The sequence below is a fragment of the Gopherus evgoodei genome, chromosome 1 (genome assembly GCF_007399415.2).
Source record: "Gopherus evgoodei ecotype Sinaloan lineage chromosome 1, rGopEvg1_v1.p, whole genome shotgun sequence".
NCBI lineage: Eukaryota > Metazoa > Chordata > Testudines > Testudinidae > Gopherus > Gopherus evgoodei.
The window spans coordinates 259,870,155-259,884,040 of record NC_044322.1 but is presented as its reverse complement, the minus strand read 5'-3'; the positions used below and the strand labels follow the sequence as shown (position 1 = coordinate 259,884,040).

The following is a 13,886-nucleotide window of genomic DNA, read 5'->3' as shown; positions in this document are numbered from 1 at the left end:
ATGCCATACATTTAAGTGCTCCATCAGTACCACGGAGGAGGAGGTAAACTTATCTTTGATCACCCTTTTAGGGTCTTTGGCTTTCATGGTACCAGAAGTATTGGAGGATCCTGCCCACTCCGAGGGGCTCAGCAGCACTGTGGTCGGTACTAAGAGTGTTGAATGAGCCGGTTTTTTTTTCCTTTTTAGCTGGTTCCCTGGTAGGGGAGGTAGTTGCCTGCTTTTTGTCCATCTTTTTAGAGGACTTCCTTTCTGAAGGTGGTGGGGAATGTCTGCTGGAGGCTGTCACTGGGACTGGCAAAGACTGGTGTCCTGGGTGCAAAGAGGTCTGGGGGTCAGAAGCCAGGTGCAGTGACTTTTCCATCAGGATAAGTTTCAACTTAAATCCCCTGATTTTCTGGTGCAAGCCTTGAGCTTGTGGCAATGGGGGTACTTCTGAGGTACTTGTATCTCGACCAGACAGACACCAGACACACTGAGAATGCCCATCACTGACCCGGATTGCCTCCCAGTAAGAAAGGCATTGTTTAAATCCCAGGGATCCGGGCATGCCCCTGTCAGTAGCCTTCCCCCAGGTGAAGAAGGTTAAAGGTACACTAAGGATGAAAGAAAATAAACCATGAGAGAGGAGGGTAGCTATAGTTAACTAACTCTACTCTAAAACTGCATAAACACTAACTCTCAGAGGTAAACGTGAAGCAAGCAAAGAGGCACTATCATGGACAACTCAAGGACAGATGAAAAGAAACTGAGGGTGGTTTGTTCGCATAGCGCTATGTAGCCACCAGGAGTGGCACAAGACAGGGAGAGCATATGCGTGACCCAAACGTGCACTGCCACTGAAATTCTCCGATCACAGGTGCAGACACACACATTCACCTAAAGCGGAGCGCACACAGGGACACTCCTTGAAAAAGAACCGGGGAAACTGATGTGCCAAACTGAGTGTGTGGAAGTGTGTGTGTGGGGTGGAGGGTTAGCCCTGGAGTAGCCAGACTTCCAAAATAAAGTCACAGAATTGTTGAAATCCCAGCTATTCTTCCAAGCAACCATGAGCAATCAATAAGGGGTCTGAATAATCAGTACATGGTCAGGTCGTTCAGTATACTGCACACAGTGTATTCTAGTGGAGTCTTAAAATACTGATAGGCACAAAAGTCCTGTTTGTAGTGCATTTCAATATGCTACCAAAAGAACACAAGAGATGATACAAGGCACATGGAAAACTCTTAGCTGTAATATATTTTGCAGCATGTTCCACACTACAGCTGGCTCAGTCTCACTGTCCCATTGAAATACACATTCAGGTGGTCCTGAGGTGGTTAGAGACTGCCCAGCAAGCCTGACGGAAAACTAAATGCTCCGGCTGAAGCTATGGTGCTCCCTGAACTTCTCCCCCACTCCTCCAATGAGCAGAAAAAAAGCTTATAAGGGAAGGATCAGATAAACTGTTGGCTCCTCAGTCTACAGATATAAGAGGTGAAGAGGGAGGAAACTGATCTGACCCTGAGCTTTAAGTCTACTCCGGTTCCCTCATCCACCAACTGTGAATATTTCTGCCCTGCAGCTACCTCCCTCCCTCCTCACCTATCTGAAATCTACTGTCTGCTCCTCTCTTTCCCTCTCAGGGTACATCTACACTACGGGATTATTCCGATTTTACATAAACCGGTTTTATAAAACAGATTGTATAAAGTCGAGTGCACGCGGCCGCACTAAGCACATTAATTCGGCAGTGTGCGTCCATGGTCCGAGGCTAGTGTCGATTTCCGGAGCGTTGCACTGTGGGTAGCTTTCCCATAGTTCCCGCAGTCTCCCCCGCCCATTGGAATTCTGGGTTGAGAGCCCAGTGGCTGATGGGGCAAAAATCATTGTCGTGGGTGGTTCTGGGTAAATGTCGTCAGTTATTCCTTTCTTCGGGAAAGCAACGGCAGACAATCATTTCGCGCCCTTTTTCCCTGGATTGCCCTGGCAGACGCCATAGCACAGCAACCATGGAGCCCTTTTTTTTTTTTTTTTTTAATATAGTCACCGTATGTGTACTGGATGCCGCGGACAGAGGCGATACTCCAGCGCTACACAGCAGCATTCATTTGCTTTTGCATGATAGCAGAGATGGTTACCAGTCGTTCTGTACCGTCTGCTGCCAGTGTAATTTGGCAATGAGATGATGGTTATCTGTCCTTCTGTGCTGTCTGCTGCTATCATGGGTGCCCCTGGCTGAGATCGGCCGGGGGCGCAAAAGCAAAACTGGGAATGACTCTCCAAGTCAATCCCTCCTTTATGGTTCTAAAAATAGAGTCAGTCCTGTCTAAAATATGGGGCAAATGCACTAGAGAAGCAGTGTATCAGAGAGCACAGCTGCTCCATGTCAGATCCCACAGAAATGATGAGCTACATGCCATTCACGGGGGGGTGCCCTTGCAACAAGCCCACCCCTTGCTTCCCTTCTCCCCCAACCTTCCTGGGCTAGCGTGGCAGTGTCCCCTCCATTTGTGTCATGAAGTAATAAAGAATGCAGGAATAAGAAACACTGAGTTTTTAGTGAGATAAAATGAGGGGGAGGCAGCCTCCCGGTGCTATGATAGTCCAGGCAGGACATTAAGCAGTGTGAGGGAGAGGAGCCCAGCATCCCACTGCTATGATAATCCAGGCAGTACAGAATCTTTTCTTTCCACATGAAAGGGAGGGGGCTGATTGAAGCTTAGCCCCCAGTTGCTATGATGAAGACGGTTACCAGCCGTTCTGTACCATCTACTGGGAATGACTGGGAGTCATTCCTATTTTCACCCAGGCGCCCCTGGCCAGCCTCACCTGAAGCCAGCCAGGAGCACTCACAGGTTCATAAGAAGGACGGTTACCAGTCCTACTGCACTGTCTGCCATCACGGAGGGGAGAGGAGCGGATACTGCTCTTCACTGCTGCAGCATCGCGTCTACCAGCAGCATTCAGTAGACATAGGGTGACACTGAAAGAAGTCAAGAAACGATTTCTTTCATGTGTGTGTGGGGGGAGCGAGTAAATTGACTTCCCTGAACCACGCTGGACAATGTGTTTGAATATACAGGCATTGAGAGCTCAGCCAAGAATGCAAATACTTTTCGGAGACTGCTGCGGACTATGGGATAGCTGGAGTCCTCAGTATCCCCTCCCTCCCTCCATGAGCGTCTGTTTGAGTCTCTGGCTTCCCGTTACACTTGTCATGCAGCACTGTGTAGCCTGTAGATTTTTTTTTTCAAAGGTTTTGGCATTTCGTTTTCTGTAACAGAGCTCTGATAGAACAGATTTGTCTCCCCATACAGCGGTCAGATCCAGTATCTCCCGTACGGTCCATGCTGGAGCTCTTTTTGGATTTGGGACTGCATTGCCACCCATGCTGATCAGAGCTCCAGGTTGGGCAAACAGGAAATGAAAATCAAAATTTCGCTGGGCTTTTCCTGTTTACCTGGCCACTGCATCCGAGCTGAGATTGCTGTCCAGAGTGGTCACAGTGGTGCACTGCGGGATACCGCCCGGAGGCCAATACCGTCCATTTGCGGCCACACTAACCCTAATCTGATATGGTAATACCGATTTTAGCGCTACTCCTCTCGTCGGGGAGGAGTACAGAAACCAATTTAAAGAGCCCTTTATATCGATATAAAGGGCCTCGTAGTGTGGACAGGTACAGCGTTAAATCAGTTTAACGCTGCTAAAATCAGGTTAAACGCGTAGTGTAGACCAGGCCTCAGGCTGCTCTGCTTCTTGGAAGGGAATGGGCAGAGAGCAGCAGAGGGTTCCAGAGATGCAGCAGCTGGAAGTCACTGGACTCAAGCTGCAGCTATAACATCCATGTATTAACAGTGTAGGTGGGGAGACTGTATTTTGAGGCAGCTTGGAAGGTAGCATCCCTCTCTCCCTAAGTTCAACCCCAACCCCACAGCCACATAAGAAGCCCAGGCAAGGACCTTCTCCCCAATACCCCAGACATCCTAGGGACATCCTCACATATGCAAAAGCTTTGTTGTGCAATGCACTATCAGCAACAGATGATTGGTAAATGTAAAACCCTTTAAAAGACCTTCTCACTGTGCAACAAACCATTTTTAAAATTTGTAACAAAGTCTCCCATCCCCACTATTAGAGTACAGATTGCAAAACTAGCTTATCTGATTCACAGTGTAAGAAAACATCCTCAAAAACCATTACAATCTGTTGCTTATGGTGTGTTGCAGAACAAAATACAGCTGTTCAACATTTCAGTCATCACACATTTTGATAACTTGTGCCACAAGTTGCTAGGTGTGAATGTCGACAGCTATGGGCATACAGTTGTCACATGCATACCATAAACAAAATTCAAATTGGTAGGTCTAATTTACTCTTGCCAACCTTCTGGTAAGAATTGTTCAATTTAGATTAGGCATATAGTATCCTTTAACTGTTGTAACAGTGCAAATATTTATTGCATATAATTCACTCTACACTGAAGCATTCACACATATTCCAGGAAGTCCCTTACCTACATAGCGTTCCACATCCAAAACGGAGAAAGTAGGGGGAGGGAGTCTGAGCCCAAGACCATCTAATTTAGGAACCATAATAGGGACATCAAACCCATGTTTCTCCAGGTATCTTTGTGTCAGCTGGCTGCCATGCATTTTCAAAATGATTTCATCAGCACTGGGGGGAGGGGGAAGAAATCAAAATATTAGCACTGAAAAAACAGTAAACTTGTTTGAAAGAGAAATTAACAAAAGTTTTGTTAGATTTCAAGTAAACATCTTATTGGAGTTACATAGCTAATATAAATCAAATTAAAATAAGTGGATACAATTGTATTAAATTAAGCACTCAAGGTAGAGGCAAGCCTGCTGATAACATTTAATGAAACTAAAAGATAACAAATTTAAAACCAAATCAAGGAAGTACATGTATAATTAATCTGGGGAACTCTGCCATAAAATGTCATTGAAGCCAAGAGTTTAGGAGGATTAAAAAAAAAAAAAGTCACTTATACGGATAAGGACAACATATTGATATATTAGAATAAAAAGCACCTTTCTTTTAAAAGAGATGTAAGTCATCATGCTTTAGAGAGTAGGCCAACCCTTAACTGCTGGAATAAAGAAGAAATTTCTTTTATGACCAAGTTATTACATAACTGTGCACCAGGGGATCTCCTTCACCTTCTTCTTAAGCATCTGGGACTAGATAAACCACTGTTCCAATGTTTGTGGTCTACATTAGAGAGAGAAAATGGGAAGTGATTTCTGAGTCTCTTGTTTCCTGGACCAGACGGGCTGAAAATGCTAAGAGGCAACCCACCTAACAATGTTGGTTGGTAGTGATAGATTCCAGAGGAAATTACATCCATGTGTAGTAATTTGATTGATGGATGCTACAAGGTGCCTTGAAGGCAATGGATATGAAACGCTGGATGAAAAAAATTAGATCTCAGACATGTAAGAAGGATTTTTTGTGATAGTGGTGTTTTTGTGCAGGCACGTTAGGAAGACGTTTTAGACATGATCAATACCCAAGGTTTTCCCTCTTTTTATGATTTGACTTCTAAGCAAGTTTCCATACCTTGGGAATGAGCGAGCTCGCAGTTGTTTAACAAAAGTCCGTGTTCCAGCTTGGACTGGTTTGGAACCATCATCAAACTCTGTGTAGTCATGTCTGTGCCAGTTCCTCCTCTTCTTCACTAGATTTTTTTTTAAAGGATTAAACTTAAAATTAGTCAGTGTTGATGGCATGGGTCAGACTGGCTGATGTTCCATCAGTGAGCCAACCATGTTAATTAGACAGACAGTCTATTTTTAATTCAGTTGACTTCATCTCTTGCATAAAACAAAGTCGTCTTTAAAATATTATGATGGTAATAACAAAATATTAATCCTTCGCATTTCTATAGCTCCTTCCATCTGGGAATCTCAAAGCAGTGTCTGAATAATGATTTAAGATTCAACACTCCTGTAATAAGGGAATAGAAACACTGACAGCCTGAAACTTGCCCAGAAAACTAAAGAGGAAGCCTACAGAAGAGCCAGAAATAGAATTTGAGGTTTCCTAATGCTCAGTCCTACATTTTAACCACAAGATCATCCTACATCTTTAAGATGAGCTAAATTATTACTTAATATTTATATTACTATAGAGCAATACATCCCAATAATCCTGAGTGGGGTTTCCTATATGTTAGCAGTTGTATAAACATATGAAAATCTAGTCTTTGGCTACTATTAAAATGACTTCTTTTTGGTTACTCCACCGTCACCCACTAATTGTATCCCTCACCCTATTGGTTTGCCCCACCCACTGTTTACATCTTGTCTTTTAGTTTGTAAGCTCTTTTGGGTAGGGACTGTTATTTATTATGTTTGTACAGTGCCTAGCACAAGGGGTCCCGACCTGATTGAAATGTTTAAGTGCAACTGCAACATACAATCATCAAGCTCCAGGTGGATGATTTTATATTAATAAAAACAAAAGGATAAATAGGTGTCCTTTATGGTTTGGGGCAATTGACTTTGGTTCTCTTCTATTAGCTACATGGTACATTCATACAAAGGCTTTAGACATCTAGAGCTAAACACAAATGTAAAACTAGAAGTCCTCATACAAATTGCTTTGCCAGTTGCACCATTACAAATCAGATACGTTACTGAAAAAAATACACAAAGTCACAAAGGAATTATATGCAGTCTCCTACGTCTCTTTTTTTTTTTTGTTTTAAGAGAATTGAAAAACTGACAAAATTTACTTAATCTTAAAAGCTTCCCCATTTAACATAAAATGATTGACTATCACCTGTCCTCAAACCCATTTAATCCTTTCACGCATTACTCTTAATTGCTATCAACCACTTGGCACAGTAATTCAGACAGAATGGGTAGGGTTCTTTTAGAAGCGACAAACATTCAACCATGAATTTGTGGCAAAGAATGCCAACACCTTATTAGCACTTTCTACCAACACAATGAATACTGTGGTTCTGTTGCACTCAGCTTCTATCATTTCAGTGGCTGCAAACCCGAAATAAATTCCCCAACCAGGTGCCTCAGCAAAAAGGATCACATCACATCAGCTTGAAATGAACTTCAGCTGAGTTTAGTCCTAGTTTCTCACTACCTTTTTATTGATCTGCAATGTACCAGTTACTGAGGGAAGTTGAACAAAAAAACTTAAAACTCAGGCTATGCTTATTTTATTCTGATTAATTCTAAAATAAAAACTATGCCAAATTGTGATCAGTAGTATTTGATAGTTGCTAATAAAGACAGCTGCCCCCAAGATATATACTGAGATCAAGTGTGTAATGTAATAATTACTACTCTAGTATTGATCAGGAACTTGGTTACATCTGCTGAAAAGGAAAGAGCTCGGGTTACTAGCCTGCTCACTCAAATGGTGTCTCAAAAATTGAGACAAAAGCCTGGCTAACAAAATCTGACATCTGAACAGTTTTATTAATATGATATTATTGGATCCTTAATTCAAACCAAAATGAATTAACCAAATATTTCATAATTCCAAATATTCAATAAATTTAGGATGAGCTCTTGTAAAAAGTTCATATTGCATCAAAGACTGCAATGAAACCTAGCAAGTCTGAACACTCAATAAGCTCTAGAATTTTTTGCTGATGGTTTTTCAGAAACACCAGCTGCAGTCCAGCACTGATTGACAGCCAATTAATCTATTTGCATCTCCCAGTCGTTATACATGACAGATAATTATTCCTAATGATGTATTGTTTTCTGTAGAGGCAACAAACTGTGCCCTTTAAAAGACACTTAGGAAAATAAATTGGCTCAATTAAACATGTGACGTTTATAGTGACTTGCTAACCTGAAAAATCAGTGTTGTAGAGCTAGTTTAATGAGTAGACTATTCAAATACTCAGTAGTACTCCATGAATAATGAAGCAAGTTTTAATTAACTTTCCAAATCTACTTCCTCAATCATAAATAATAATTTGAATAATGCAGAGTACTAGCCACTAATTTGACGATTTGCAACATACAGCACTTCCACCAAAATTCATCTGTGCTGTAATAATATACTGCAACGAAAGAACACAGTAGTTGCATAAATACATTTATTTTTACAGGGCAGTACTGATGTTTACAATCAGTTTTTAACATCTGAGAGCTGGGAATTAATAATATTTATTCTTTTTCACCACTTGGTACTTAGGGAGGAGGTGCATCATGCTTCCTTGAGTAGGAGAGAATATTCAATACAGAAAAGCACCTATTTAGCTGTCAAACTATTTTCTATATTTGGCAAAATCCAGTAAGAGACACTAGAACAATACACAAACAGATAAGAAAATAAAGTACAATAAAGTTATTGTTTAAAAAACAAATTACTTGATTTTTGTGATTTAGAATGGACATGTCATGTAAAAAACTTGAACTTTAAAAAGTGGGAAGGAAAAAATTTGTCCCCTCACCAATGCAAACAAGAAAGGCCCTGCCATAATTACAACACTAAAAATGGACTAAGGAAATCCATTGGAGAAGCAGGGATGTTTTAGGGAAAGGAGTGACAGAGAATGGGCCAGAAGTTCATTTTAAGATAGTACAGGATAAAGCATTATTTTAATTATTGTTCTAATTAAGATTTTTACATTCTGCACACCAGGCCAGTAACCACTTATGTAAATACACCTTCACTATTCTTACCTGCCCTCCCCTTGCCTCTTTGTTTGACCCTTGCCTATTGTCTCAGAAAAATCACAATCTAGATTTTAGGCAGGGACTATAAGTGTTATTTGTTTGTACAATGGGGATTTAATCTTGTTTGGGGTCTTTAGGTGCTACTACAACAGAAACAGGCTGGACCTATGAGATCTGAAAGAGGCTGAAACAAGATGAAAAGCAATGTTGCCAACATGTATGAGTAACGTTTTTCTTGGGAGCTCCTGATCCTACAGTCAACTGACTACATGAGAGCCTCAGCTTTAAAAAACGTGCTAGCCCTCATGATTAGGGAGAGAAGCTTGAAAACATAACCCAAGTGTAACCTAAAGGCTTCAAAACCAGTAGGCAAAGAATAAGAACGCAAAATTTATTAGTAATTTTTAAAATACCACTATTTTAAGCTACTCATGATTACTCATTTTTTAAATGCTTCAAGTTGGCAATAGCGCAACCCTCAACCAAAACACATTTGCAGTGATCACCATGTCTACACAGTAGTAGGAGGAATATGATATGGTGGCCCACATTTTCAAAAACATGTATGAAATATCTGATAAGTGCACAAGTCAAGCTGACGTGGATATTCAAACTGCATACCCATAGGATGCCGTGCATTGTCAAGTCAGGAGCGCACACTTCAGCTGAAGTGTGAAAAATAAATTGAGTAAATTTTATCTTTACATATTTAAACTACACAGCAGAGTTCCTTTAGGTACTGAAGTCTGCCTTTATTAGCATAGCGGATTCTTTGGTGAGCTGGAAGTTAGCCTTAATTGACATTTGGTAATATGGAATTTATCCTGAAGAAAAAAGTGTAGATCAGAGAAGAGTGCGGTGCACGCACAAGAAACAGCTGCTGCTGAGTTTAGTTCCTTAAGTCTAGATGAACGAGGACTGTGGACTCACTTGAGCAGTAGAATGAGGGACTTCCTTGTATTGCATGGGCCACAGCAAATGAAAAACTTCATGTTCCCCAAAGACAATGAAAACGGAAGTTTCCATCCAACACGTTACTGGCGGGAAATCCCCAACGGTGACAAAGTGGAGAGGCCATAGCTTATGTACTCAAAAACCCAGAATGCTGCATACCGACTTTGTTGCAAAATCTTCCAGTCTAATGTTGCAGCCACATTGGGTTCTACAGGAACATAGGACTGGAAAAAATCTGGCATGCCATAAGCAAGCAGCAAATCACCAGAGAGCATTCCATAAGTGGAAAGAGCTTGAGATGAGACTACAGTTAAAGGCCACCATAGATGATTAGCATCAAGGGAAGATTGCATCAGAGACTCTTTACTTGCAAAATGTTCTGAAAAAGCTCATTGCCATTGTGAGAATGCTTGCTACCCAAAACCTAGCACTGCGTGGCACTTCAGATCAGCTGTATGTCCAAACAATGGAAACTTCCTTAAAACTGTGGAGCGGATGGACGAGTTAGATGCTCCTGGAATACAGCATCAAAGAGTCACCACCCAAGAAATGTACACACACCACTACCTTGGAAAAACAATTCAAATTTTGAAGCAACATCTGTGAACATCCTCTCTGACACTGAAACCACTGAGTGCCACATGATGGGAAAGTCGAGTGGAGGCCATAAAGCCTATCAAACACGAAATTGGGAAGAAAGATGATGCCACAGTTGCCATTATGGAGGATAACACTATGACAGGAACGGTTCATGAGAGAACAGTGGCAAAGGGAAATGGAATCACCAGAAACACACAACTTCAAATTTCTGTGTGGCTTAGTGTTGTGGCATGACAGTGTTTGAAATAAATGTTGTAAGCAAGAAACTCCAAGGTGTTGACCTTGATATATCTGAAGCGATAAACAACTGAACAAAACAAAGACATACGTACAGTCTTACCAGTCAGATGAGGGATTTCAAAACGTTCTGAAGAGCGCACAGAAGTTGGCAGAGAAACTTCACACTGAAGCTATTTTCCCACCCATTCAAGAATACAAGAGTCACCGAAGAAGACAACATTTTGATTACAAGGCACAGGATAATCCCATAAGAGACCCCAAACAACAATTCAAAGTTGAATTCTTTCACCAGGTGCTAGATTGTGCAATACAGTCAGTTGAAGAACGTTTCACGCAGCTCAAGGAACACAGCAGTATATTTGAGATGTTGTATGATATTCCAAAACTCCTCACTATACCTGAAGACCTACACCAGCAATGCAGAGCATTACAGACAGTATTGACACACGATGACATGTGCGATATAGATGTGGAGTGATTTAGGTGATGAACTGAAAGCCCTTTCAAGATACATTTCAGCAGGATCAACTCCAAAGGCTGTTCTGGAATATATGTGCACAAATAAGATGACCACCCTCTTTCCAAATGCTTTTGTTGCTCTGCGCATACTTCTAACACTTCCTGAAACAGCTGCCAATGGAGAACACAGCTTCTCCAAGCTGAAGTTAATAAAAACACAAGTACGCTTCACAATGACACAGGAGAGGCTGGTCAGCCTTGCAACCATCTCAATAGAGCATCAGCTGGCCCAGACTGTGAAGCTTCAGGAAGCAATTCAAATCTTTGCAACCAAGAAGGCACAGAAAGCACCACTTTTATTATTCAAACAGATAAAAATGACACTGATTACTATGCAGACAAGAAAAATTACATTTGCTGTTCAGGCGACTGAAAGTTAAGTGTTACTTAAAATTTTTGAACAAGGCATTTTAAGTTGTTAGTTTTCTTTACTGGGATAGGTAGCAGAGCAGTACCATGAGAGGAGTAGAAGAGGAAGAAGGCAGAATTGAGACCTTTCAAAGTTTTGGCCTAAGCGATGGGACACGGGGGCATCATTTGAGCTCCTCACTTCAGGTGCCAAAATGTTGTGGGCCGGCCCTGCCGCCTCCTGCCCATAAAGTCAATACAGCAATGGATGAACAGCCTGCTTCTGCTGTCTGCCACTCTCTGCTGTGTTGTGTATGGTGAGAAGTGCTGCAAAGCCTGACTCTTGTAGTTGGGTCCCACTGGGTTGAGGTTGGGTTGCAGGGCTCTAGGAAGGAGGCTGTCAACTGAACATTCATGAGACGTACTTAAGTTTGGAACTTCTCTCTCCTTGATTCGGCAGAGCCAGGATTTATTCGCAGTCAAGCTAAATTACAAAGCCTATTTCCCTCCCCCCCCCAACCCCAAAAAGCATCCATCTATATAAAATCACATCACACTTTCAGAAAGGGGGTGGGCAAAAAGTTGGAGGAGGTTAGAGGATATATACATACACTATATTGTATTATGATCCATAGGACAGGTGCACAGTGATGAAAGGTTAGAGAATTGATAAATGGCTTTTTGCACTGGGGTGGTTATTAACAAGGCTTTTAGACCATAAACTAAAGGTTGCTAATCCTGAAGCTATTAATTACATTTTATATCCTATACAAGAGATTAATTTTCCAAAACAATCAGGGCTGTAACAACTTTAACAACTCATCTCTAATGTTGTTAATTGAGAAGCAGATGTCACACCCATACAGATCAGAAACATTCTAGAAAAGGCAGGCAAAGCTGGAGTCTTAGGTGTAATATCCATATGCCATTCAGAGAAAGGTCAGTTACACAACCTCTCAGGCCTTGGCTACACTGGCACTTCACAGTGCTGCAATTTTCGAGCTCAGGGGTGTGAAAAAACACCCCCCTGAACACTGCAAGATACAGCGCTGTAAAGCCTCAGTGTAATCAGTGCCGCAGCGCTGGAAGCGCAGCTCCCAGCGCTGCAAGCTACACCCGTAGAGGATGTGGTTTACATGCAGCGCTGGGAGAGCTCTCTCCCAGCGCTGGCGCTGCGACCACACTCACACTTCAAAGCGCTGCCGCGGCAGCGCTTTGAAATTTCAAGTGTAGCCATACCTTCAGCAAGCTCTCAAATATCCTCAGGGAATTGGGGTTGGGGGGCGGGTAATCAATGCAGATAAGCCTTTAGAATAAAATTCAAAACTCCATCCAAAACATTTTCCTAGGTAAAAGCTTAACAAGAAGAGATTACCTTTAAAAAACCAAGCCCAGGCCGTCATCTACATAAGCATTTCACAAGAATTACTCTTTTCCATTCAATATTCTTCTCTCCATTATTAAAACATTTTAATCATTACACTCCAAGATGCATACCTCTTTGCTCTTAGGGCCGAATGAAAAGGGAAGAACCTGCTCCATCCACTCTCAGCACAATTTAAATATGCTCACAAGAGGAAAACATATGCACAGTTTGCCTCCACAAAGACTACTATTTTCTTTTGATAGTAATTTAATCCCAAACTAGCCATTAAATTACAGGAACAGGTACTGATTTAATGATCCAGAGTATTTCATTCTGAACATTTTCTAGAGACCAAATAAAAGTCTAATAGGAGCCAGTTTCCCAGAAACCTAGAGTAAGAAATTGTGCCAACTTTACAGTATATAGGAGTCATCTCGTTGGGAGGAAAAACCCAAAATATTTTAAAACGTAGTAAGAATCAAACAGCATAACAAAGTATGTTGTATATCAAAATTCCTGTGTGACGTGCTTACAAAGTTCAAAAGTTATCAAACACAGAAATCAAGCTCTGAGTCTAGGGAGCATTGGGTGAACCTTGCAGTAGGATGAATTTATGAGCCTTTACTTCAAAACAGACTATTTGATCACCTTTGAAACTCCTCCCTGCCTCAGCAAAGTTATAATACAAACGAAAAAAAAAATAAAAAGTCTGATATGTACCTCTCCTATTACATTATAAAAAACATAAGTTTGCGTGATTAAACTTGAACCCCACACATCCATCTTCAGAGAGCTGCAGAAACTAGGGTTCTATCTTAATTCTGTTATTGCAAAGAAATATGGGAATGATACTATAGTCAGCGTAATCTCATAATAATATGGCCACATAATAGCGTAATTTTAGATGAAATACTGCCAAAATTACCCCTTATCAAAAAGATACTGTGTCACTTCATTTATAATCCATGAAGACCCAGTCAGGAGATAAAGAAAAACAAAACCACAGAGAAAAAATGTTTGAAATATATCCAGCTGCTCAGAACAGATTCAATTTTGCCAATCCATGACCAGAGATCCCTGTTTATCTTCAGGCAAAACACATATAGGAGACTCATTGTACACAAACTTGAACTTGGGAGGGTACAGCATATAGAACTTATCCTTTATTTTTCAGGGCTGAATCATAGTTCACT

At 41.3% G+C, this 13,886-nt stretch overlaps 1 protein-coding gene across 1 annotated transcript in view; it reads right to left on the bottom strand.

The window, feature by feature from the left end:
• The window catches only part of KDM7A (lysine demethylase 7A), a 100,819-nt gene that overhangs the window by 53,916 nt on the left and 33,017 nt on the right, over positions 1-13,886 (bottom strand). Inside the window, exons 3-4 of the mRNA XM_030544159.1 lie at positions 5,569-5,686; positions 4,502-4,662 (exon numbers count right to left, since the gene is read on the bottom strand). Of these exons, the coding sequence (XP_030400019.1) occupies positions 4,502-4,662; positions 5,569-5,686 (279 nt within the window). The remainder of the gene's footprint in view (positions 1-4,501; positions 4,663-5,568; positions 5,687-13,886) is intronic.